This window comes from Silene latifolia, chromosome 9 (assembly GCF_048544455.1).
Source record: "Silene latifolia isolate original U9 population chromosome 9, ASM4854445v1, whole genome shotgun sequence".
Classification (NCBI taxonomy): Eukaryota; Viridiplantae; Streptophyta; class Magnoliopsida; order Caryophyllales; family Caryophyllaceae; genus Silene; species Silene latifolia.
The window spans coordinates 187,626,326-187,652,219 of NC_133534.1; the positions used below are offsets into that span (position 1 = coordinate 187,626,326).

The window sequence follows — 25,894 nt, forward strand, 5'->3', positions numbered from 1 at the left end:
ATAGTGTTTCATTTATTTTTGATCTTTCTAAGTTGGTCAGATTCTTCATTGAGTTGGTGAATTTTTTGTTTGATAACTCTATATTTGAAAGATGTTGTTTGGACTGAAGTTAGTAAATGAAGTCTAATAAATACACCTTCTATTTATAGACAAAAGAACTTTGCACTCTTTTGAAATTTCAGTTTTGGCGCAAATATTTCCCTGTTTGTATTTTGGCTCCATATTTCAATTTTGGTGCCAATTTTCAATCTTGGTGATTTGGATATGTAACATTTGGACTGACAATTTGAGTTTACTTGGCTTATGGAACAACTCAAACACGCCAATCAAGATAAGTTGAAGTTAATCTGAAGTCCAATTTTCTCGTTCGATCTTTCAAGTTAGAGCTGTAATTTCTTTCCCCGACTTAATGTATTTTTATTTTAAGTGAGCTGTAATTTTATTTCAAGGTAATGTAATTTTATTATGTAATTTAATTAGAAAATAGAATGTGTAATAATTATACTTCATTTTATTTGTAAGCGAAACCGTCTGTATATCGCAACCGTGTAATGAAAAAACAAAGTTTCAGCTAAGTTTGGTTTATTATGGTGGGAAACGAGTTGCTGTGTAAAAAAAAGGAGGGAATCATTAGCATCTTCATTATCAAATTACCCTTCTTAATTATAACACCCTCTCTCCTATAATCTTACCCATATCTTTAACATTTCATTGTTTATCAATATTCCTTAATATTTGTGCCCTTCTTCAAATGAGACATTTATTAAAAATAAGAGGGAGTATTATGGAAAAATAATGAGAAAACCCAGGAAAGCCGGAAAACGCAGGAAGCACAACGCAAAGGTAACGGACAGAAAAAACAAAAATGCAGACACAGAAAACGGTCACAAAATTTCTCTCCACTCTCTTTCCACCTTTCAGTCTATACTCACTCTCTCACTACTCACTGCTCTCACTTTCTCTCACTCTTTTCCAATGTCTTCTCATTCCTGAGACTTTTACAATTATCATATCATTTGACCCTCACAATCATTTTCCCCCAATTTTATTTTATCTTATTTATGGTAACCTTTCTCTCTCCCTTTTCTTTTTTTTTATTTATCTCTTTATTATTCTCCATGTTTTTCCACTTTACTCATCCTCACTTTTATTTTCATACTATTTGTTAATTATCATATCCTTGCATTGCAATGTAATCCTAACAAATATCCCTTATTCTTCTGTTATTTGTTTAGTCTTGATTAAAATACGTCTCATAAAGATTAAAAAGTAACTAAACAAATGATTGAGACGGAGGGAGTAGGTAGTTTCATCCTTTTTTTTTTTTTGAGTTTTACAGAAGAAATAAGTTAGAAGCCAATTTGTGTTGTGCAGGAAATTGCATGTCATGGTGTTGTATGTGATGAGTCAATTTTTCGAGTTTTGATTTGAGCTGCTTCCTATTTTGATTTTACTTTGTTTCATCAATTTTGGTCTTGCATGTTCCAATTACCTTTCTTTTTTTTGGTAATATAATGGTTTAGTTGTGTGCTAACTGTCGGTTATTATTACTAATTTGTACTTTAATTTGTTCAAAAACTCTGCCATGCTTGATTGCTTTCCTAAATTGCCTTTTCATATTGCTTGGCTGGTATTGATTTCAACTACCCAATACTGTTTTTTAAGTCGCTATTTACGGAACTAGTAATTTTGAGGACGTATATGCGTAAAATGTGATATTCATGTTTTTGCAAGGGTGATGATCATGTTGGAATCAAGATAGTATCCAGCTCGTTGATCGACTGACCTTGAAGGGTCAATGAGTTGGTGATTGGCATAGTATTGCATTGCATTTGTGTAGCATGTCTTTATAATGTAAAAGTTATAACCCAATATAATGTTGAGTTATCTTAGCTAAAGAAGGATAGAGTGCCCTTTTAAATCCCGCTATGTGAACAATGTTCCGTTAGTGTATCCATAAACCTGTACAAGTTTTGTTAGACTCACCAACAACTTAAGTGTGGCTATGAAGACGAACATAAATTTTTGGTGGTTTCTTGCATGTCTCTTACTTAACTTCTGCATGCGTTGGAACATGCTGCTGTGGTTGAAATTGTCTTTGCACTGAAGATCTTAATATGGTCGAATGAAAACTATTAACGACTGAAATAAAGATAGACAAAGTCACTGTGATTGTTGGGCGTGCTCTTTTGTAGTGACATGCGACTTCTTGTTTTGTTCCAAAAATGAGGCACAAGGCAACGAAGATGGGGGTCTAACATGAGTCTTTCAACAATCCCAAGGACCTGAAAGGTTAATGTAATGTGAATCCCAAACTAGGCTTTCCTGTGCTTGATATAGTGTAGCTAGCCGATTTCCAATTATATATTGTTCTCCATCCCGTTTATAGTGTCCCGATTTTACTTTGCTGGTCAAAATATGTCAACTTTCGCCTATATTTTCTCAGAATGAACAATAGCTATTACGGAGTACTTTTTATGAAAAGTAGAAGAAGGTGTACATAGTTGTTTGATAAAACATGACAAAAAATTTCAATGTATCTCTGCAATTATTTGACCAAATTAGTGCAAATATGATGTGATTGAAGTTATGTCTTGATTCCTTTCTTATGCAATTTGTGTGACTGTACTTGTGCACTAATGTCAGTACATTGTTAAATGCCAAGTTTTATGCAAATCGGATGTTTAATGATAGAAACTTTCTTAATAATGCAGATAAACATGAACATAGGTCTCTTAAGCTTTCCCCGTGATATACAAGAACAGAGTTCGCTGACTCATAGTGTCCTGCACTAAACAGACGCCAATATTTCCCAACATGCTAAATCTTGGTTCGACCAAACCACTCAATCCGGAAAATGGAAATTCAATTCTGTCTCCATTGTCTGTCCCACCTTCGCTGCAATATGATCTCCGTCATCAGTCGAATTTGAAGTCTTCCAGCATCAGCCATCCGGAACGATCTGCCTTAAGGAATGTAAATTCTCTGGGAAATAGGCCTTTATTGCACGATAATGGAAACTTTAATATGAGAGGCGAGGGGGAGTTTCATACCGTTTTCCCGTGCAGGCCACCTATGACTGCCACTAACTGGAATAGTAGTGACGTATATGACGACCTTGACTCTCTGAGGGCTTTTGTCAATCGTACAGATTTCATGAATGAAAGTGGTCGCAGTTCTTTGTTTCAGAAAGGGCTTATCAATTCTCCTTCTAGCAATCGTAATGGTGAATTCCATGGCTTAACCAACAATGTTGTGCTGGAAGCATCATCACAAACTTCATCTTCTACACCTACAAAACAACCTTCTTTTGTGAGTGGGTGTCCTCGCGTCTTCTGTATGGGTGCAAGTGAGTGTTTTCTTTCACTTTATCTGTCTACAAACAACTAGTTTTTATTCCGAAATATAGTTTTTTCTGACCTGTTGCATGATGGTTGATAAGATGGGGATCTTCTTCTCAGCAACACAGGCCTTTTTGGTATCTTCTGCTCTTGCCATGGTATGCGCATGTCTGTATTGAAATTTTGTGAGGTAATTTTGTCAATGTAGCGTTTTTTTTTTTTCCTCGGGGCCTCGTAATAAAATATACTGTTTTGTTATAATGCCCTGTCATGCTTTGTAGCACTCAGGGTTATTTGATGTTAACCCGGGCTATGCTGTGCGCATGGAAAGTGGGGAGTGCATTGCTCAGTGGCGGAAAGTGTACCTTCATAAGTTCAGGGTAAGATGTAAGATAAATTTTTAGATGTCTTCTTGAGTTGGAGTATTGCTTGTGAGTTGTGTGTATTTGATTTAGTGTGGATCAATGAGGATTTTGTGTTTCACTAGCTAACCTGGGAACATATTCCCATACCCACATGTCTATAATTTTTACTAATTTTCATCCAACTCTGGGAGTGTGAGCAGGTAGAAGACTAGCTAAGAAGCAATACAACAATGCGAAAACTTGAATAGGATGTTCTCATCATAAGATCATGGTAAAATTAGTGAGGATTCAGAATAAACAGAGAGGTTTTAAGACGCAACATTTGGCCTTATGAAATTGGAAGCGTCATAGTTTAGTACTGTACCCTATAGGTTTGATGATAACCATGCGGTACGAAGGTCTTAGAGGAGAGTTTCTGATGGACTGGTTATACTCTACTTTGTGAAACATCATCTTGTGCAGTTGTGCACTCCCCTTTCTAATGGTGATATAAACTGGTTGAGATTCATTACAGGATGTGTAACTCTTCTTCCATTTGGCTAATTGCACATTTCACGTGAACTCTTCTTCCATTTGGCTAATTTTCATCCTTGTACTGTTTTGTTGACTAGTACAAAAACTGGTTTTGCTTATATCCTTGCTTTTATCTAATTATTAGCATCCACTATGAACTTTGTCTGGTGGCTATATTACTCCATAAAATGTATCTGCTAACGCATCATATAACTTCCGTGTCATAGGACTGCACTCTCAATGTCTCATTTCTGAGAAATGTTAACTGCAATCTACTTTGATGATTAATTGTGTGATTAGAATTTAAGTTCTAGAAACTTAGCTGCAGGCGATTTCTAATGAATTTGTCAAAAGTATATATATTTCTAATAAACAAAGGTTTAGAGTAGATGAGATTAATCCTTAATTCTTTATGCAGAGTGGGAAGTATTGATGGCACAATATTTTGATTCTTAGGAATTTCGTGCGCTGATAAATGGTTGACTTCCTTTTCCATTTACAGCCTAGTCTAAGGCTCACTTTTCTTTGGTTGGGAATATGAATAATGTACAGTACAGTATAAACGCTTCTTATATGGTGAAGTAGCAATCAGTAGATGCACTCTTAACGCAATTTTTATCATGGATTGTACAGAAATAGTCTCTGTGCTTTCAACACAGGGGCGAGATTATGAAAATCTGACCCCTTTATCCTGCCATGTGCAGAAGTGTTTGAGAAATTAGGTTAATATTGAAATAAAACCTTTTTGACTTCTACTTTTTAGCAGGTAGTTTTTGTTTTGATTGCTTGCTGCTTTTGCATTTAAATTATTTATTACCAGCAACTATAGGATGGAGATGAGAGAATGATGATACTTTTATGATGCTTTAGATTATGGCTCCCGAGGACCACAAAGGATGGGATTGGCCTGAAGAGACTTTACCAACATCTCATGTTGCAAATAGCAAAATGGCTGTTGCTGACAGAAGGAAGGTTTTTGACTTGTCTGGACTGTTTACATCATCCGTGGAATCAGTTACGTCTACGCAGCCATGGAAAAATGTGCCTATTAGCAGAGCTCTATCAAGCAAGGAAAATGCCAATCAAGTGCCAAAAGATCCACACCAAAAATATGGTTGTGACCAAACCAGTTTGCATATGAGCTTGATGAGAAGCTCGGGAAGGTATTCAGATACAGTCACAGAAAGTCCCCAAATAACTTCTTCCTCTCCAAGCTGTTTGACTGCATCAGAAGCACCTTTGAATGAAAAATTGCAAAATGGTTCTCAGTCAAGCTCCTTCAACTTTAACAATGGCAACTCAAATGAGAATTTGCCTGGTTCTGTTATTCAGACTTCGCAGAGTATTGGCTCCAAAAACAGAAATTTGAAAGACGATACTGCTAAGTGGAGAAGTAATCTTCCATCTAGCATTGAGCTGAAGCTTGGGCAGCCATCTCAGCTTGGTTGGGGATCTGCTTTCTCATCATCACCGAAAGCACATTTCATTGATGTTCGAGCAACTGCTGTCCAAGAGAAGCTGACTAGTAACAGTGGGTTCAAACAACTGTTCTTCAGATTGAGCTTTTATGATTGGAATTTTGTCACCAATTGCATTTTGATGTATACTTAATTGAACTTATGTCTTCTGGTGCAGGGGGTAATTCAAAGGTTACTGAAAGTACTAGCCAGTATACTGCATCTAATTGGAGCAGAACAAAGGAACAGATCCAACCAAGTCTTCTGGATAGTGCTCCCCGTACTGCACATGGTAGCTCTCCTGTGGTAACCTTGAATGACGGGTTGGCCAATACAATTTTAGTGCCAAGTCCCTCCTCAAATAATTCAGGTGAAAAAGTTCTGTTTCATAAGGAAATTGAAAAGGCGACAATTGTTTCTCGTCCCCTTATTCCTTCATCAGTTCGATATCATCCCAATATGGGTAAATCTTCACTGATTGACCTTTCATGTAATGGAAATACACCAACCAGGCCTTTAGCCACGAGCAAATTAGTTTTACAGAAGAACAAGAATAGAACTGTGGACCCTAGAGATGGAAATAAAGATCTTACTGGAAGTGGATCGAGCTTCAAGCTTTACGCAAAGCAGGTGGAAAATTTTGGCTTCCTTACCAGTTATGACAATCACCCTAATGTTTGTAGAATACCTACTGAGCAAATATGTTCAGCTGTGATGCCCAGCCTGCTGTCAGGAATGTCTGGTGCTTCAACCTACTCTGGAGACACATTTAGCCACCAAAGCTACCCCGATCGAGACCGCTTAGTAAATGGTCCAAAAACTTCATTAACTGGTTCTGAAGCAAATCCGGCATTGCAAACAGTAGCATTGGCACCAGGTCATGGTTTTTTGTCGTTCAATAAGGGCGTTGATGCTTCTAGTTCACATATGCCGGGTGAGAGATTGAGCTGTGTTCCTGTGAAGAATTTGAATCAATCTGTCAATGGAATTTCGGAGGAGGTCCCCCCTGGATTAAACCAACAACCGAAGACTCGTTCTGATAGAAGGGAACAAAGCATAAGCTACATTTCTGACATGGAAATGCCTGATTCTTTTTTAAATAGAGGGCCACTCGAAGGACACAGGAATAAGCACTGTCATCCTCCTGGACGTAGTGCTGCCCCAACCTTTCTGTCTGATCTTGGTCTTGGTAAAGGTGGGTAAGTTAGACTAGGGACAGCAGTATATGTGATTGCTAAATCTAATTGATTTAAAGAGTTCGTTGTGTGATAGTCTGATAGATTTAAAGGACTTCAGGAAACTTCATGTCACGACAGGTACAAATAGCTTGGAACCTTTTGGTGCTTCTTCCCGAAAAAATACTGTTGACAACCAAGGTCCTTGTGATGCTCAACCTGAACAGAGGTTTGTTTCTTTTATTTCTTCAATTGTTATCGTCGGAACTCTCAACTTGTAGGATACACCTGGCGTTGTCTGTAAAGAGCTATGACCAGTAAAGAACAAGTTACTGGAAACGATTGCTTTGATTCTTAAACTTGCTTGAATGTTGTTTAGTAGGTTGATTGCAGTTTGCAATAAATTATCAGATATGTCCCAGTTGTTTTGGTCTAGTATTTCTATCTTCTCTATATGTGCCAGAATTTTTTTTTTCCCTGTTTTTTGGTTTTTTGTCTACCTTATTCTGGTTTGTCTAAGTTATTACTTTGTCAGATGTGGTAGATGTCTAAACAAGGCTTGTAATTGCGCTCTGCTTCAAAGAGGACCATATGCTTACAATACAACAGATCTGATCAACTGCACCATCCAGATGACATGTGCCAACCGTGAGAGTCACTGCAAAAGTAGCAGCCTAGTGAATACTACCCAGAAGCAAGTCAGCATTACCACTATCAATCCCCCTAGGTTGTCAGGCACAATATCTCCTGATGATGTTATTCCTCTCGAAAAAGATAATGCGGTAGTTTGCAATCCAAAAAGAAAGGAACAAGTGCGTTGCAAACCTAATTGGTTTAGTTCTCAATGGAGAGATGTTCCTTCCAGAACAGCTACAGGGTCCAAAAAGAGATGCTTGGATGCACCAGCACATTTATCGAAAACGAGAGGAGACTTTGAAACTCATGTGAACGAGCTTCCTGCTAAAGGTTTTGCCAGATCTAATCAGGCCTCTGGCTTGTTGAAAGGGAAAGAAATGCCTATCTCTTCTGGATGCTCCATACCAGCTGTCACTGAGGCATCAAGTGAGGTGAACAGAATTGAATCTTGTACTTTCAATGGCGGTAATCCTGGATATGTTGTTGACGAAGGATCTGTGATTATGAGGAGCAGTTCTGTTGACTCTATTGATAGTGTGAAAAGTTCTCAACCAGATAGTAATATGAAGCCTATGATTTCTGAGACGGTTTCATCAATTACTGCACATCATGGCCAAAACGATGATTGCAGGCAAATGAATTCAGAATCAAATGAACTGCAAAATCTTGGTATTTTAGGAGCTAGTTTGGAAGAGAAAGAGAAACATGTAGATAATTTTCAATGCAGGAAGAGGAAGGATAATTTAAAATGGAGCATGTTGGGAACTCCACTTGGTGCGACAGAAGTGTCTTTGTCAACTACAAAATACCAACTCCCTGCTGGTATTGATGTTGACCATCAGAGGGGTATATCTGAATGCGTTCAAGTACGCGGTGGTAATTCATACAGTCATGGTCTGAAGAAAAGGAGGTCTACTTTGTGTCAAGTCAAATTGCTTTCTCGAAAAAGAGAACTTCATGGTAAATGTGACTTTCTGGATTATGACCGCCGTGATCAAACATTACTGAAGAGAAATGATGAATCTACCGACATTCCTGTAGATACTACAGTCAAAAGGCTAAAAATGACTACACTTGATGTTACTCTCAAGAAACAAGGGAAGGCTACCAAAGATCTGAGTTGTAGTTGGCTTAGTAGTTCAAAATCAGATGAAACTTCAAGATGCAGATTAAAGAGATCTACTATGGCAAGGCCTGTAGCTTGTGGCAAGTATGGAATTATATGCGATCAGGAACTAGATATTGATCAATTAAAACCACCTAAGATTGTTCCTCTTAGCCAGATTCTCAAAGTTTCCAAAAGATGTACCGAGAATCAATCAAGTTTTAGATTCAGTGAGGGCAATAAAGTGTCCAATGTTTCTTCAAATACCCATAATAGGGTTCTATCATTGAAAGATGGGGATTCTGATGCTTCTATTCATGAGACTCAGCAAAGGCACAATCAGGGTGATGGTGAACACACTGCGGATGATCTTTCTATATTAGAAGAAGTTGAAGCTAGTGGGAGCAAAAGGAATCTGCCTATGACATTATGCCGCCCTGCGAGTCAATCAAAGACGAAGGAAAGCCGTATACGCAATCTCTATGAGTTGTCAATGAGAGGTAACTATTGGACAATGCACCTTTGCTAACTGATTCCTGCTTTTGTGTTTGCAGTACTCACGCCCATCAATCAGCCTGTTTGAAATTGATGATTGATTACTAGATCGGTCAAATTTTTACCTGACCCAAAGAACTTGGCTTGACCTGTTTTTTTAGCACATAAACCCGGTAATATTGACCTGTAATCCAAAAGGACCCGACCTTCACTCATAACTGTAGGGCGCGGTCATGGTTGAACTCCATCTGACCCGATGTAAGACAAAAAAGAATATAAGATGACCATATATGAAAAAGTAGCTTAAGTTAACTAATTATTTTATTTAGGACATAAGTCATAAATATTGGTAATAGTATATGCAGAGTAATATTTAATGCGAGATATAATAAATTATAAATAACAAAAATAATTTGACGTTCTAGAGTCTTATGAAAATAACCCAACCTTTCGAAACTTAATCTAATGTTTGCATGCCACAAAGAAGCCATATACCCACCTTATTTTACTGAACTATCTTCATGACTTCCACAATTACTCAGAGCTTCGGGTTATTTTTGTGAAATTTATCTTGTAAGGAAATAGTTGGAAAAGGCGAGATAAATTAATTTTGACCCTGATTCCGACCCTAACATTGTCAGAACATGGTCTGATGCTCTGATCAGACTTGAGTCGATTCTCCCTCCCGGTGATTAGATAAATGTATTGATTACCCGTGTTTGTTCTATGGAATAAGGAGTATAAGTCTACCCCTCTTTAAGTCTAAAGTGGAGAGTATCATTGTACTTATTAACTTGCACTTTCGACATATGATATAGCTCCACTGCAAGCTGCTCAAAATGTTCTTCTGCAGGAAACAAGTTCATCTCTTCAGATTCAAGTCTCTCACAAAATGTGATGTGTGCACCATCAAAAAGAATTTCATCTGAGAATACTGGAGAGAGCGATGGTTACGAATGCAGGGCTTATAACACCAGATGGTAAGAAAACTAGTTGAGACTCGGGAGTATTCCTTCTTGCTGAAGCATCCCTTATTTTTCTGTTAATTCTCCTTTGATTCAGGTCTTCTGAACAAAATCATTGCCATTCTCTAACTGCGGGCGGTGATGCATTATGTTGTGTGTGTGGTATATCAAATAAAGACGACTTTAACTGCTTATTGGAGTGTGCATGCTGTTTGATCAGAGTACATTTCTGTTTATTTAAAGCCCATGCATTTGCTTTCAAGTTACTTGCTCAGAAAATTTTGCAGTTTTCCGTTGCTGCATTCTATCGTCACAAGTCTTTCGTTGCTACATTAATTTACAGATACATCAAGCTTGCTATGGGATTTCTCGAGTTCCCAAAGGAGAGTGGCTCTGTAGACCCTGCAGAACAAATTCCAAGGATGTTGTGAGTTCCTATTTGGACTTTTATGATGATTGTTGTTTTAGATTTATCGTGCACAACCACGCAACTATCAGCGCTTCAATAAATTATCCGTGGAGATGGATACTATAGCTACAAAATTGTCTAAGATCTACATTCCTCATATAAAACCGTCATCATTTGGGCAAAATTAGTGCAGACTTACTGGAGAATATAAAACCGTCAATCAATACGATGTGGGGTGTGAATTCTAATAATCGCAGGATGTGCAGTTTGGCTATAATTATTTTGGGATACTGAAATCAGAAATTTGATCACCTATGTGAGAATATCTAAAAAGTCCATGTCTAGACGTAACAGGACTGAAATAGACCCATTACCTAGGCCTCGCTATCCCTTCTAAAACTCGCTTAGGAGTAACAATGAAATCCATTATTGATAACATGACACTTGAACATCCATGTTGCAGATCCTATTAGGGACCCTTCTAGCATTACTTCGGCAAATGCAGCTGTAGTAACTTCTAGTAGTTTCTTATTTATGAATAATGTTTTGCCCTCTTGAAGAAAGCTCGTACTAGTCTCAACTGATTTCAACCAAACATGTTGTATATATGGTGTGGTGATTGTCGGTTTTAATGAAGAATACTATTCTTGGAGTATACTACAAAGAAAATTTTGTATAGCAAAAACATTGTATAATTTGATCACGTGTTATAGGGCTACTGGTTCCATGTCTTAAGATTAGAATTTATTCTTTGCGAGGTCCTTCAGCACCGAAAAAAACCAAATCCTTGCACTCTAAGCTGGAAGTGTCATTTTTTTTGAATCCTTGCACTCTAAGCTGGAAGTTTCAGTTTGTTTATTTCCCATATTGTTTTTATTTCCTATCAGAAACTAATTATCTCAAAAAAAAAAAAAAAAAAAAAAAAACTGTCAGAAACTAAGTTGACCACCTATTCAAGCAGAAGCTTAAACTCCTTTCATATTTCCTCTTGTTTACAATGTCATTTGCATGCTGCTAGAGCTGGTAACTAGGTGAGTTCACATTTAATCTGCCAGTTTTAACCTTGCTGAAGGAATGAGCTGCAAGTTATATCGCATGACTGTAATCTGTATACAGTCCTTTCATGAATAAGATTCAAATTGGCCCATTGGAAAAAAAAATGATTTTTTAACCTTGGTGAAGGAATGAACTGCAAGTTATTTCGCATGACTGTATACAGTCTTTGTTTCATGAATAAGATTCAAATTGGCCCATTGGAAAAAATGATGCAGCAATATCATACTATCCTGTACTATATGCTCTAAGAAATTTCTCTGCTTTAATTCCTGTCATAGCTTTATAACATCTCACACTGCTTGTTTGTTGACTATAGGCTTGTGTTCTCTGTGGTTATGGAGGTGGGGCCATGACTCGTGCATTTGGCAGCCGCAATGTAGTGAAGACCTTGTTGAAAGCTTGGAATATTAGGACAGAATCTCATATTGTTATCATTGGTTCTGCTAAACCATTTTATTGTATGTCTGTTGTCTTAGTAGTTTCTATGACGGTTATGTCATCCAATGCTTTGATTTCTATACTTGGTCAAATCTCACTCGTAAATTTTTAAGTTTCAGCAAAGAACGAGTGTGGAAACAATTTAGAAAGTTCAACAGTGCAGTCTGTACCTACGATAAAGCCAGTGGTACATAACTGCATAATAGCAGGATTGTTTAATCCGACCGTCAAGCAGTGGGTTCACATGGTATGTGGACTTTGGACTTCAGGAACTCGATGTCCTAATGTTGACACCATGAGTGCATTTGATGTATCTGGCGTCCACTACCCGAATGCATACGTGGTAAGTGCGGAGTACTAAACTGTCTAAACAGTAAGGCCTTTTATAGGGTGTTAATTAAATTTTGTATGTACACAAGAAGGGAGAATGAATTGCCAACATGCATCTATATGACTGCAACCTTTTATCGACTACTTCCTCAGGTTTGCTGCATATGCAATCGATCTGGTGGTTCATGCATAAAGTGTCGTATTGAGACTTGCTGTGCTCATTTTCATCCTTGGTGTGCCCACCAAAAGGTAATGCCTGAAACCTTCAAGAGTGAACAATACTGTACTTTTGGAGCCAGAAAAAGATTATAGTAGAAAGACTTCTTCCGTAGAAATTCTGATATAATTGCAAAAAAGAATAATCTGTTTCAGCGAAAGTTTCACTGTGATCTAGTTGGCCATATTCTGCAACTATCCCTGTAACCGGTTTTTGGTTTCTATCTCTTTAGGATTTACTCGGACAGTATGGTCAACTATATCAGCATTTAGTTTCTGTTTGTATTCCCCCCTGTCCCATTAAATTCTTCATGTTTGATTTTGGCACAAAGACTAAGGAAAGAACCAATATATGATTTGAAAAATGCAAAAAGTGAAAAACGACGTGAACATGAGAAGAATAGCAACTTTTATATACCTAAAATGGAAACGCAAAGAAATTACCGTGACTCCCAAATAAGAAAAACGTAAAAAAAAATGATGGGGACAAAGGGAATATGTTGGATATAGTGTCGGTCGAAAGGTACGATGTGAAGCAAAGACGTGGAATGTTGGTTATCACTTATCATTTGCAGGCTGGCATTTTTTTTAAAAGTCAAAAGTTGACTTACACTTCATCCAATAATTAATGGAGCGAAAGATTCATGGTTCTAATAAATGTAGGATATAACGGACAGAAGCTAAATGTCTTTTTAAATACAACATGCTTCTTTCTCACAAAGTAGCAGATGGTTATCCATTTCTGGTTAGGGGTCTAGTGGAAGCACCCTTTTGATATTTCATGTTAAAAGGTAGCTTAGGGTGTGTTTGGACACAAAATTAGGAGGGAAAAAGAGGGAATGGAAAATGAAGGGAAGGGGAGGGAGGGAGAATGAAGTAGGTGAGTTTTCCTCTAATTCTTTGCAATGTGAGATACTTGTTTCACGGTTTGATGTTTTCCTCTAAAAAGATGGGGAGTTAGACGGAGATGTGGCTCACAAAATTAAAGCGGGATGGTTGAAATGGTAGAGTGCTTCAGGGTTTTTATGCGATAAAGATATGCCCCAAAGATTAAAGGGAAAATTTTATCGCACGTCAATTAGGCCTGCCTTACTTTACGGTTCCGAGTGTTGGGCTGTGAAACATTGTCACATTCAAAAGATGAATGTTGCGGAGATGCGTATGTTGAGGTGTGCGGACATACAAGGAAAGACCGATTAAGGAATGAAGTGATTCGGGAAAAGGTAAAAGTGGCGCCAATAAAGGACAAGATGATGGAAAATCGACTAAGATGGTTTGGCCATGTGAGAAGGAGACCTATGGACGCACCAGAGCTGGAGACTTGGTGAACAGAAAAGGTCCCTAAAGGTAGAGGGAGACCGAGACAGACATGGTTGAGAGTGATAGAGCACGATATGAGATTTCTGGGGCTTGAGGAGAGTATGGTGACGGAGAGGGCATAATGGAGGGAAATGATACATGTGGATTTTTAGTATTTGATGTTTTTTTTACATAGTGTTTTTATTTAATTTTTAAAAAAATTATTTGTTCTTCTCTCCTTTATTACACCTTTTTTACCAACCTTTTTCTTATATATTTTACTTGGTTTACTTTTAAGGCATTCCGGATCCTTAATTCTATTTCGGTTTTCAAAATTATTTTAATCTTTTCTCTCGATTTAAATTTTAAGTTTTTATAAAAGAAATTCGGAATTCGATTTTAAAACCTGTAAGTTTACCTTGACTTTGTATTACATTTTCGCTCTCCCTTTTGTTTTTCATTTTTCCCTTTTCTATTCGCTTTTTGAGGGATGCGTTCACCCATAGACGGTTTTAAATGATGATTCATGTGAGCCGACCCCAAATCATTTTGGGATTAAGGTAGAGCTGATCAAAAGCGGGCTTGGGCCGGACATGGGCCGGGCCTAGCTGCTAAAAAAGTGTCCGGCGGACCGTATTTAATAGTCCGAGCCCGCTAAGCGGGCCATTTTCCAATGTCCGTACCCGCCCACTTCAAGATAGCGGGCTGGCCCGTGGGCCTAACTAAAATAAAATACAAAAATTAGTGTTTCTATTAAACACGAGTTTGTTATAGCTACCTCCCCCTAAATCTTAACAATTATCTTTAAAAGATTACCTTTAAAAAAGTATCCTAATTTTCAAAAGATAAGTTTACTAATTTTGGAAAAACACAAGTTTGGCAATGTTCTACTACAAACATCAAAAGTTCATTTTTGCCTCGGTATTTGTGCGGCACTGTTAGCGGTTACATACACTCCCGTGTAAATACTTGAAAGGTACTATCTTTATACGACAATCCCGTTAGCATGTCAAATCTCGGAGAATCTTTATACGACAAGTGTAAATACCGACAATCTCCCACTTATACGTAAGGCATAAGTATTCATTTGCGCTACCTAATTGATTTAGAGTGTACAAATTGCAAATCAAATGAGCAGAGAACGTCTGAGATTGAGGGTTTAAGAACTTTTATGAGGTTACTAATAATAGCGGGCCTAGCGGGCCGCCCATGGGCAATTTTGTTTAGTCCAAGCCCGTCCATTTATTCTAGCGGGCCGAATTTTCTTGTCCGTTACCCGTTTAATTTTTTATTTTTCTTGTCCAAGCCCGCTATTTTAGCGGGCCAAACGGGCTGGGCCGAACGGGTCGGCCCGCACTTGATCAGCTCTAGATTAAGGCTTTGATGATGTTGTTGTTGTTGTTGTTGTGAGATACTTGTTTCCTTTTTTTTTTACCAGACCAGGAAAAATTAGGGAATGGCTCGGCCATCTCACCTAGCCGAGCCAGAAAATTTAAACTGAAAATTCAAATTTGAGCCCAAAAGGCAATCAATCTCCACTGTAGCAACAAAAAGCAAATAATGTGTTAGCTATCCTTGTCAGCCTGCTTTCATATAGTGGGAAGGTCTCTTTCCTGGTCACCCTGGTGTGTAAATGTTCAGTTTCTTCTCTGCATATTGGTGTTGTACAAATTAATTTTACTTAACAGTTAGGTGAGGATTTATTTTGTTTGTCATTGGTTATGTACCCTGATTCCTATAATCTGAAATGATCTTTGGGATGTTACGACTCTGGTTTTGGCAGGGCCTGCTCCAAAGCGAGGTGGAAGGAGTTGATAGTGATCAGGTTGGTTTCTATGGAAGATGCTTACTGCATGCTAGCAACCACCCGTGTGTATTTGAGAACGATGATGTTAACAACGTGGTTTCTGATAGTGAACGAGATCAACAGCCAACGTGTGCGAGAACAGAGGTACTGTTACTATCAAACCTATTTTGTACGGAGCAGTTGATAAAGTATAATTTTGTTCTGTTATCTTATGTCATAACTACATTTAAACTAGGCCTATCAAGGTAAAAGGCAGGAGGGCAGATGGCCTAGGTCTTCCCATCAGGGTAACACGAAGGGTGGATGCCTTGTTACTCAAGTGCAATTGGATGCATGGGATTACATCAATAGACACAAGCTAAGCATGAGAAGGAAGCCTAACCTTCCTATTTCAGATGTGGAACATGATTACCGGGTTTGTATTCTACTCATACAAAACATTTGAACAAATATATCATATATCCTTGTATAAAAAAAGCTGATGTTTGCATTTGCTGTTTATCCCAAATTTTGAGTTATTATTATTATTATTCAAGAGTTTCATAGGTACTTGTCATCTTGTGTTGTTTCAACTATTTGTAGCCGGCATATACTTTAGTGTAGAATACTAACATTAACAGAGAGTTAAAGTTGTTTCAGCTTTGTAATATGAGTGCCTCCCACAACAAGGTAGCCTTTTTGAGTACCCATTTTGTGATTAATCGGGTTTACTTTAGGCTGAGTTTGGATAGAAAAATAGGATGGAAGGGGAGGGAATGGAGGAGATGTAAAGGGAGGCGGAGGGAAGGGGGAATGGTCTAAAGGAGTTTTCCCTCCATGCTTTCCTATGTTGGAAGAATTTTAATTTGCCTTATAGCCTCTGAATCCGTCCAACGCCACTTTGCTAATGAAACGAAGGAAAACGACCCACCCTTTCCCCCTTTCCCTTTACCTTCAAATGCTTCCATCCAAACTAAGGTTTAGTGTATTGTGAAGGGGCTAAACAAGCCTACTTGAACTGAAGGTACTGCGGTGTATTGCTTAGTTGTGTGTTTTTTTTTCTCAACAAAAAAAAATATTTATCAAACTTTGGTGTATTGCTGTTAACACAACCCCTCTCAACAAAGAGTTTGTACTATGGTGTATTGCTTAGTTGTGTGTTTTTTTTTTCTTTTTGCTGTAAGAAGACTGTATCTTTATATCGGGAACTAACATACTTATTACATTCCTTTAAAATATTTATCAAACTTTGGAGTCTATGAAACTGACAGATTTTGATGTAATTGATAAATACTCTGCCTAACTCTTTTTGTATTTATAACACAAGATGGTTTGTTTAAATATATTTACTTGCTGAGAATTAACTCAGAGCTCTTGTGATCTTCTGTCGAGGATTTTTCTGAAATTTATCTATTCATGTAGGACGTAATATCACTCTTGGGAGTCTCAATTTTTTTTGTTTCACTTGTTCTTATCAATAGTAATATTTCTAGTGATTTAATTGAAAAATCAGGCACAAGTAATGTCTTGGTTTCACTTCAATCCTTTTAGTCTCTTAATTTCTCGGTTGTTTTTTCGTTGCATGCACATTGCTTCTGCAGAAAGAATATGCGCGATTCAAAGTCACAAAAGGGTGGAAAAGTTTGGTTGTTTATAAATCTGGAATTCATGCTCTTGGTCTTTACACATCTCAGTTCATCCCGCGTGGTGCTATGGTAAAAACCTTTATGGCTTCATCTATGCCTTGTATTTAAATGAATGGTATCTTTGCATACTTTTATCACGGGGCACTCGAACTAAATGCAACTCACTTGGACTCATTTGCATAATTGCTTTGCGTTTTCTTGATCACATCACCTATGCAGTTAAATTGGTCTTGGATGAATCTGTTATGAACAATGTGCAACCTTTTTGTGCTTATATTCTAACGTGTTGTCCTTTAAAGTACTATATTCTGTTGACTTAGGTTGTTGAGTACATTGGTGAGATAGTTGGGCTACGTGTTGCTGATAAAAGAGAAACAGAGTATCTAAGTGGAAGAAAGCTTCAATATAAGAGTGCTTGCTACTTCTTCAAGATAGACAAGGAACATATAATTGATGCCACCTGCAAAGGTGGGATTGCTCGGTTTGTCAACCATTCATGTCAGGTACATGCTTTTGTGTTAGTTTATCCAGAAACACGAGAAGAATTTTTTAAGGTTGATCAGTCAGCCTTTTTTTAATATATATTCCAAGCTGATTTACTTGCTTACTTGTGTTCTCCGTGTTTATTTCTACAACCAGCCAAATTGCATTGCCAAAGTGATAACTATCAGAAGTCAGAAGAAGGTAACAAAACTAATTCTCTTTTGTGACCTAATTACTACTGTTCGACTCATCAAAGTGTCCTTGATTCTTTATGTATTTATATTTTAGTTCTATATTTACTACATAGCTTATACTCCGTACATGATTATCATTTATCACCAGTGATGAGGATAAATAAAATGGGTTGCCAGCAGGGGCGGACCCAGAATCTAATTTTTGGTGTAGCAATATTATAGAAGTCCGTCTCATTGTAGACGGTCACTATTCGTCTAAAGCTGAAGACGGATAATGACTCTCTCACAAAATGTCAGTGGGAGGGCAAGTGGGGTATCCATTTTCCACCCACTTGCGCTATCCACTTACATTTTGTGAGAGGGACACTATCCATCTTCAGCTTTAGACGAATAGTGTCCGTCTACAACGAGAATTTGTGATATTATAAATAGGAAAAATTGAACACTCGATTGTTTACTAATACAAATTATCCTCTTACAATCATCTTTTATAATTGGCAACTCACGAACAAAACAACAATTCTTATATAAAACCGTTTTATAGAAGAGTTACTCCGAACAAAAAATGGGAACAATTACGACTCCTTGTGGAATAAGAGCATAAAAATTTTGAACAAAAACGACAACAATAAGACATAAAAAAATTTCTAACTTCTAATCATACTCCTTATTCCATAATAGGAAAAATATAATTAAAAAAAGAATTGTGGAGTAATATATACTTGTAAATTGTGAAATACATTAAATATTATGACAGTTTCAATGCATAATTAAGGAGTGTGTTGGATATTGTGAGAAGTCAGCCATAAAAACCAAAGAAGAAGTAAAGTATAGGATGATTAGTAATGCAATTAATGGTATTGTGGTTTTCTCTCAAAAATTTTGAGATTTGGTGTAGCATTTGCCACACCTAAGGTGACTGTGGGTCCGCCCCTGGTTGCCAGTTACGACCTATGTTACTCCAACTCAGCTGCAAGTGTAGGACATGGCACGGTGTCGGAGTGCCGGATACGGTTACTTTACGCAAAGTTTTAAATTTTTTGGTCTAAAATGAAGTGTGTCGTGTAGTATCGTGTCGGAGTAACATAGGATGTAGTGGCGGACCCAGGACTTAATAAATGGAAGTGCACACTTGAATTTTTTTTTTTTTCTGGGAAAAATATAGCAAAATGATTATAATTTTGTAAATTCTAATGTATCACCGTCGTTACAAGTCAATACGCCGTCAAAAAAAATTACTCTATTGCTATGAGTGAACTATGAAGTTCTAAATACACCGTTATCACTGATCTAGACAAAAAATCTCTATTTCTATGAGTGGTACGAAATTGTCAATATTCACCCACAAATAAAAAACAAAGCCTTGAAATAAAATTGTTGACAAATCAAATCCATCAATGAAAACTTGAAATTAACAATTTAAATAAAAAAAATGGGAACTTGGTGTTGTCACTGTTGTGTGTATTCACTTGTGTGCCATTAAGAGCTGAACTTGTGTGTATTCATTTAAAAAAGGGCTCTATGGTGTCTCGGACCCCTACCAGTTCGCTGAAATGTATTGCCTCTAACCACTGCACCCAACCAAATTGATTGCTTAATTACGCACGGAAATTATACACGTAATTTGGGGTCTTTTTTTCAAAAAACAAAAATCAGAATATGAGGGTGCGCACGTGGGGTGCTGTGCGCATCCGCAGGTCCGCCCTTGATAGGACGTGTGTCATGTAGTATCGGTTATTTATCGACCCGTGACACACCACTAAAGTGAAGTGTCAGAGTAACATAGGACTTACGAGTTACGACCAATGTTAAAAAGGATGGCTTCTGCTAATTACCTAGCACAAATGCCATATGGAAAAGACGTGTTTTTTGGTCAGGTACTAATGTACTATGCATGGAAAGTTGTGCATTATAACGACGTTTATAGAATACCTGGATGACTCATTTCATTCTGATATTCTGGAAATATGAATTCTTATGTTTTGCCATTGCCAGGTTGTATTTTTCGCTCAGAAAGATATCTGCCCTGGTGAAGAGATTACTTATGATTATCATTTCAATCATGAGGACGAAGGTAAGAAAATTCCATGTTTCTGCAATTCCAAAAATTGCAGGCGTTATTTAAACTAGGTGATTCTATCCATTGTTTGCTGTACATGTTCGTAGCGATATGTTAGCAAGACGCCAGCAAATTCTAGTACCACGTTCAACTAGTAGTTCCTATAAGCTGGTGCTGTTAAATATGGTTGTAAATTATGACATCTTCAATGCTAAACTTCCTGTCATGGTTTGTGAATTCCTGTTCATCAATTTTCTGGAATTTATTTTGATAAGAGTTTTTCCCCCTCGCGTACTTCCCTAGTAAAGACTTGTCAAATGGGTCAATCTGACGCTATCTCATTTTCCATTTAAAAATAAGTTGAATAAAGATATAAACTGACTGAGCTAACATCAAACTAGAGCTGGCAAAAGCTGACCCGACCCGAGGAACCCGACCCGATACAACCCGAAAATTGGGCGACCCGAAACCGAACCGACCCGACCCAATAACCGATAACATCCTTATTTTTTCCAACCCGAACCCGGGCCTGAACCTACCCGTGACCCGATATTGACTCAACCCGATAATGAATTAGCTTAATAATGGTGTAAATAAGACCAAATTGACATTAATCTTAATTATTTTCACTTAAAATTACAATTAATATACTACACGTTGTTTAAACATAAATTTACCTATCTAAAACTAAATATATAAGAGAAAATATATGCTTATAATCTGACCCGATACTGACCCGACCCGACTTGCCACCCGCTGATGACCCGACCCGAAGATGACCTGACATGAACCGTAACCGACCCGATCCGTCGCTATCCCGTCACAACCCGAACTCGATATGACCCGACCCGCTTTGACCCGACCCGAGTGACCCGATTGCCACCTCTACATCAAACTAATGGAATAAATAAGTTCTATCAATGAGAATGAAATGTATACATTTAGAAAAATATGTTTTGTATAACATGTTCTACAATCTACATCACGAAACTGATAAGTAATTATGTTCCATTAGTTAGGAACCTCTGTGCTACGAGCAAGTAGGATATCAAATAATTCTCTGAGTTGTTTAGATTATTGTAGGTTTTAATTGAGTTATTATGTTCCATTAGTTGGTAACCTCTGTGCTTGTTTTTGGCCTTCAGCCCCATTCTCCCAGTCATGGGACTTGCTATCCCGGATTTGGAATGCTCGTCCATAATTTAGGAACGCCTTCCCTCATTGACAATTCCTTATACTCTAAATATATGTGTCGCGATACATAAAGTTCCATGGACAATGCATGTGCTTAAGACGAGTCTGTCCCATAGCACGATCTTTAGGAAGACCATTGAATCGTACAAATGTCTTCAAATCGCCTTCAATCCTTGTGTATGGGTCTCATATCACCCAAAAGCTTCTCCAAACACCTCAAATAACCCTTATGAAAACAACTAGGTTCGGTTTAAGGTGTTTGGAGAAGCATTGGGTCATATGTCTTATTGAATATTATACACACCCAAAAATCTCCCAACATATACGCAAATGTTAAAAGTGGAGGAAATATACAATATTGCTCATAGAATTGCTCCACCCTCTCACGACTTTATAAGTTAAGCTAACTCACATTTGCCCATATGGCGGTATAGAAAATGACGAATCTTAATGATCTTTCATATTAATCCAAACTTTTCCACCTTCGTTTGGCTAACAAATTCATGGATTATACCACCAGTTCTACCAGATGTACGGTGTAGAATCTGAACTTTGTAATAGAGTATTCGAGTTTTATTTTAAAAAATATGAGCTTTATTAGAAAGTATTTGAACTCGTACACTTACACATTAAAAATATGAATTTTGAATTAGCTCTGAAAAAATACATATAAGCTCAGATTCTTATACCTTATTTGTACAATTCTTATATACAACTGGATGTATAATCCTATTTGTGCTGGTTAACCAAGCGAAGAAAACTACTCCCTATTTCCCTATATTTCATGCTTTTATCATGCCCTCTAAATCTACCTATCCAAAGTCCAAACACGCTGATACAGGAGGGACATGGGTATATTCAAAACGCAAGGTCAAGTCTCTCTTTACATTAAAAATTCGTTCACTTGAAGTAAAAGCTAAATATCTCCAAAAATATGGTTAATTTTGGTGTGATTTCTGTTGGAGGTGAGCGTACATGATGTTAGCTTTCCAACACGTGGTCACACGCTTTATTTAGTTAAGTAATGACGGAGATATGGTCGCTTTAAGATAAGCTATCCAATTTTTACGCGGGTGACAAAAATGACGTGACTACAAGTTAAAAGCTCAATCGAAATCGTTCTTAAGTTACTTTCCTAAATCAAATCTAGTTACTGGTTACTTAATTCGAGTCAGTTTGTTATTAATTATTTCTCGGATAAATTGGTTGCTGATCTAAGTCATAAAGTTGCTTACATTTCACTTTACACGGTTGATATGGATAAATGCGAGTCAATGGAGTATCAAGTAGGCCATTCTATGTGTAATAATGGATGTCGTGTAAAGAACATATGATGACCTTAATTACAATTAAACATACCTTATTACTTTACTTTATGTAAGACGTTTGCTGACGACATTTTATAGGATTTGTTACTTTTTACAATAACAAACACGGTTTTCGGCTCTACCGTCACAATCATCTCAATCGTTCCATACAAAGACTACGTTGAAGAAACTATGAGTGAAGACGAGGTTTTTGGTTAAATACTTAAATTGAGACGTTCTGAATGATGGCTTGTATTTTCGACCGCCTTTCTCATTGTCCTATGTTTTGATATTTTCAAAGATTATTCTCACATGTGCAACACGGGAGCAAAAGGTAAGTGGTATGTTGTATGCCTATGTTTAACAAATTTAATTTGATTCTAGGAAAATCTCGCTATTCTTTTATAGGTTTAGATTACTACGAACATTTAAAAAAAAAAGCTAGTAGTATTATTATACAAGAGTTATAACATCACCACGGAATATTATGAATGGAGTAATAAGGATTTGGAGAACTCTAATATTATCAAAACCCTTTTATTCATCTATTTACAAATTACAAAGAGTGGAAATACTATTGTAAGAAGAGGTTAAATTTGGATCAAGTAAAAGTAGTTTCAAGTCAAACTTAAGATAACATAAAGCTCAATTGGCTAAAGTTGTATGTCGTCAACTTGTCATTGTGTCTTACTTTGTACTTTATGAGTCGGACTCGACGCACAACAGTTTAGTCATGACTGACGTTATGTGAATCGTGAATTTTGTGATACGCTTGTCATTTATAGGCAAATGGAAACATATTTTATTCACTTTCTTCTTAAAATGTATATTATCATCCTTAAAAAAATTATTAAATAAAAAAGTTATTAGAAAAATTTAAATGTTTTGTCATACAACGAGATTATATTTTGTGAAGTCCCGCAAATCCCAAAGTTGACATTACAGGTTTGAGTAAAAAAAAATTATTGAAAACAGTGCACAAACGTTTTTATTTTGTTTTTCATGTCCTAACAAACCTTCAATAAGCCTTGCTGAAAACGGGTAATATTTCGACATAAGCTGAACACAAGGTAAAGTTTTACCATTTAAAATAAAAATGTAACAATTTTTAAACAAAAAAGTGTTCAGAAAAATTTTCTAATCTATTCAAAATGACAAGACATCTAACCTATTTTAAATGTGACGAAAAGTGACCGTCTTGGATAAAAATTGGTGACTTACATTAATACGTAAGAGTATTGGTTATCAATAGATCTCTCTTGTGACGGATATATCCGTCACTGTGACGCGTCGATATGATTCAACATCCTCAAGAATAGGCCCTGTGGCTGAACCGAGAGCATGGTGTTGCTCTATTGGAGTAGCAGACGGTTTACAGCCTAGAAGACCTGTTTCGGAGATGATATCTAACGTATATTTCCGTTGACTGATAAAAATACCCTCGGTGCTACGTGCTATTTCGAGACCAAGAAAGTACTTAAGAGGACCCAAGTCCTTCATCCGGAAACAGTTCCCCAAATACGTCTTGAATTGAGCAACAGCGGAAGAGTCATTGCCCGCAATGACGAGGTCGTCGACAAAGATGAGAATGTAGAGACGTACCCGCCCTTGCGAGTAAGTAAATAGGGAATAGTCCGAATTTGACTGCTTGAAACCATACTATTTTAGAGCGGAGGTGAGCTTAGCAAACCAACAGCGAGGCGCTTGTCGGAGGCCGTATAATGACTTTTTGAGTCGGCACACTTGACCGTCTTTTCCACGACTGAAGCCCGGAGGATTTTTCATGTATACTTCATCATCCAAGTCACCGTGTAAGAAGGCGTTGTGTACATCCATTTGGTGGAGCTCCCATTTGTTTATTGCAGCGACGGCGAGAAAAGTGCGTACCGTAACCATTTTTACGACTGAGGCAAAAGTTTCTCCAAAGTCCAAACCTTCCACCTGGTGATTTCCAAACACAACAAGGCGCGCTTTTAGACGCTCAATTTCTCCATTGGATTGGTATTTAATTTTATAAATCCACCGACACCCAAGAGCCTTCTTGTCGGGTGGAAGTGTTGTAAGCTCCCATGTCTCATTTCTTTCCAAAGCCTCAATTTCAGATTTCATAGCATCGCACCATTCTTTATTTCGGATTGCTTCTTTGAAAGTCGGGGGTTCAACTCCGGCTGTCATAGTTGCCAGAAAACAGCGATGTTTGTCCGAAAAAGAATTGCAATTAATGTAATTAGTGAGGGCATAGGATGTACCAGAGGGCGACGTGGGGGAGCTCGATTCGCTGGATGATGGGGAGTGACTATGCGCGGTCTCGAGAACATAACCACGAAGTCTTGAATTAGGGAATTTCTGACGCTGGTTGTAATACCCTCGTACGCCAGAATGCCTTACCAAGGACCATCCCAGTGTATGACGGTGTCACCATCTCGGTTTCCCGAGGAGGTAGATCAGATTAGACAATCAAAGAACAATTGTAAACATTAATATATCTTATACAATACAACTCAATACAACGTCTTATAATAAAGGTACAACCATAACACTCATGACACTGCCTCTCTAGACCGGTAGCGTGATGACTCGATCCCTCCAATCCTAGCAGCCATAATCAACAATACCTGCTAAGCCAACTGCTCACCATCCTCGAATGGATCACCGCAGGTTTTACAAAACAACAACAACGGGGTCAGTACTGACTAATCAAATGTAAGACAGAATAACAATGTAAACAGCTGATCACCCTATATCCCAGTCTCACAACCTCGCACAGTAACTGACTACACCCCGAAGGGTGTAGCCCTGCCAGATTACCCATCGCAACAGGTAATCCTCGCCGCCAGTGGGTGACCGCAGTCCATCCCACCTAGTCCAACTCGTCAACGAGCGACTAACAATCCCTGTCCCTTAATGTGCACATCCCCTCCCGTGGCGGGTTCCACAGAGGGCGAACTAGGGTGTGAAGTCACTCCCGCAAGTGACTCCACCACCATCACCACACACACAGCCTCACAGCTGTCACAATACCACCACAACACCACCGTCACCACTACACCAATACTCCGATGATCAGCAGATAACAATTATACATAGTACAATCACAATCTTAAATCAATTAACAGTAAACTGAGTAGGGAAACCCTACCTCATCGCAAAGCATGTAAGACTCCCATTTACAGCCACGCACGACTCCAATAAGCATCCTAACAATGATAACCATCTCCTATTACACGACTATACTCAAAGAATCACTCAAAAGAACACAAGGCAGAAACTTACCTAACCTTACACATCGGCGGTGACATAGACGACCACCACACACGTCATTCTTCCCCAGCGAATCCCGTCCTTCCCATGGTGGAGGTTTAGGCTAAAGCATTAGAGTGTGAAGATATGGGGTGATAGGAGAGAGATATAGGCTAGGGTAAGAG

At 37.8% G+C, this 25,894-nt stretch overlaps 1 protein-coding gene across 7 annotated transcripts; it reads left to right on the plus strand.

Annotated features, from left to right (window-relative positions):
* The first annotated feature begins 832 nt into the window (after positions 1 to 832).
* Positions 833 to 20,205, plus strand: LOC141600301 (uncharacterized). Of its 7 annotated transcripts, none has more exons than XM_074420502.1 (20): positions 833 to 1,064; positions 2,715 to 3,349; positions 3,443 to 3,531; positions 3,623 to 3,721; positions 5,090 to 5,750; positions 5,855 to 6,871; positions 6,993 to 7,080; positions 7,387 to 9,092; positions 9,941 to 10,067; positions 10,150 to 10,273; positions 10,396 to 10,479; positions 11,834 to 11,975; positions 12,069 to 12,298; positions 12,439 to 12,534; positions 15,584 to 15,751; positions 15,843 to 16,022; positions 17,188 to 17,301; positions 17,553 to 17,735; positions 17,872 to 17,916; positions 19,905 to 20,205. In XM_074420502.1, exons 2-20 carry the CDS (start codon positions 2,818 to 2,820, stop codon positions 20,037 to 20,039), a joined length of 5,820 nt encoding a protein of 1,939 aa, XP_074276603.1. In that variant the 5' UTR covers positions 833 to 1,064; positions 2,715 to 2,817; the 3' UTR covers positions 20,040 to 20,205. The 7 variants fall into 7 exon arrangements, with proteins under 7 accessions (XP_074276603.1, XP_074276607.1, XP_074276609.1 ...); XM_074420506.1 differs by having other exon boundaries at positions 12,075 to 12,298; XM_074420508.1 differs by having other exon boundaries at positions 7,396 to 9,092.
* The last annotated feature ends 5,689 nt before the right edge of the window (positions 20,206 to 25,894 follow it).

What these genes read in the sequence shown, in the direction of transcription:
- LOC141600301 (XM_074420502.1), top strand. Translation starts at nt 2,818, where the DNA reads ATGCTAAATCTTGGTTCGACCAAACCACTCAATCCGGAAAATGGAAAT. An exon ending in CTGTATTGAAATTTTGTGAG is followed by an intron (nt 3,532 to 3,622) that starts GTAATTTTGTCA and finishes CATGCTTTGTAG; the next exon opens with CACTCAGGGTTATTTGATGT. An exon ending in TCATCCCGCGTGGTGCTATG is followed by an intron (nt 17,302 to 17,552) that starts GTAAAAACCTTT and finishes CTGTTGACTTAG; the next exon opens with GTTGTTGAGTACATTGGTGA.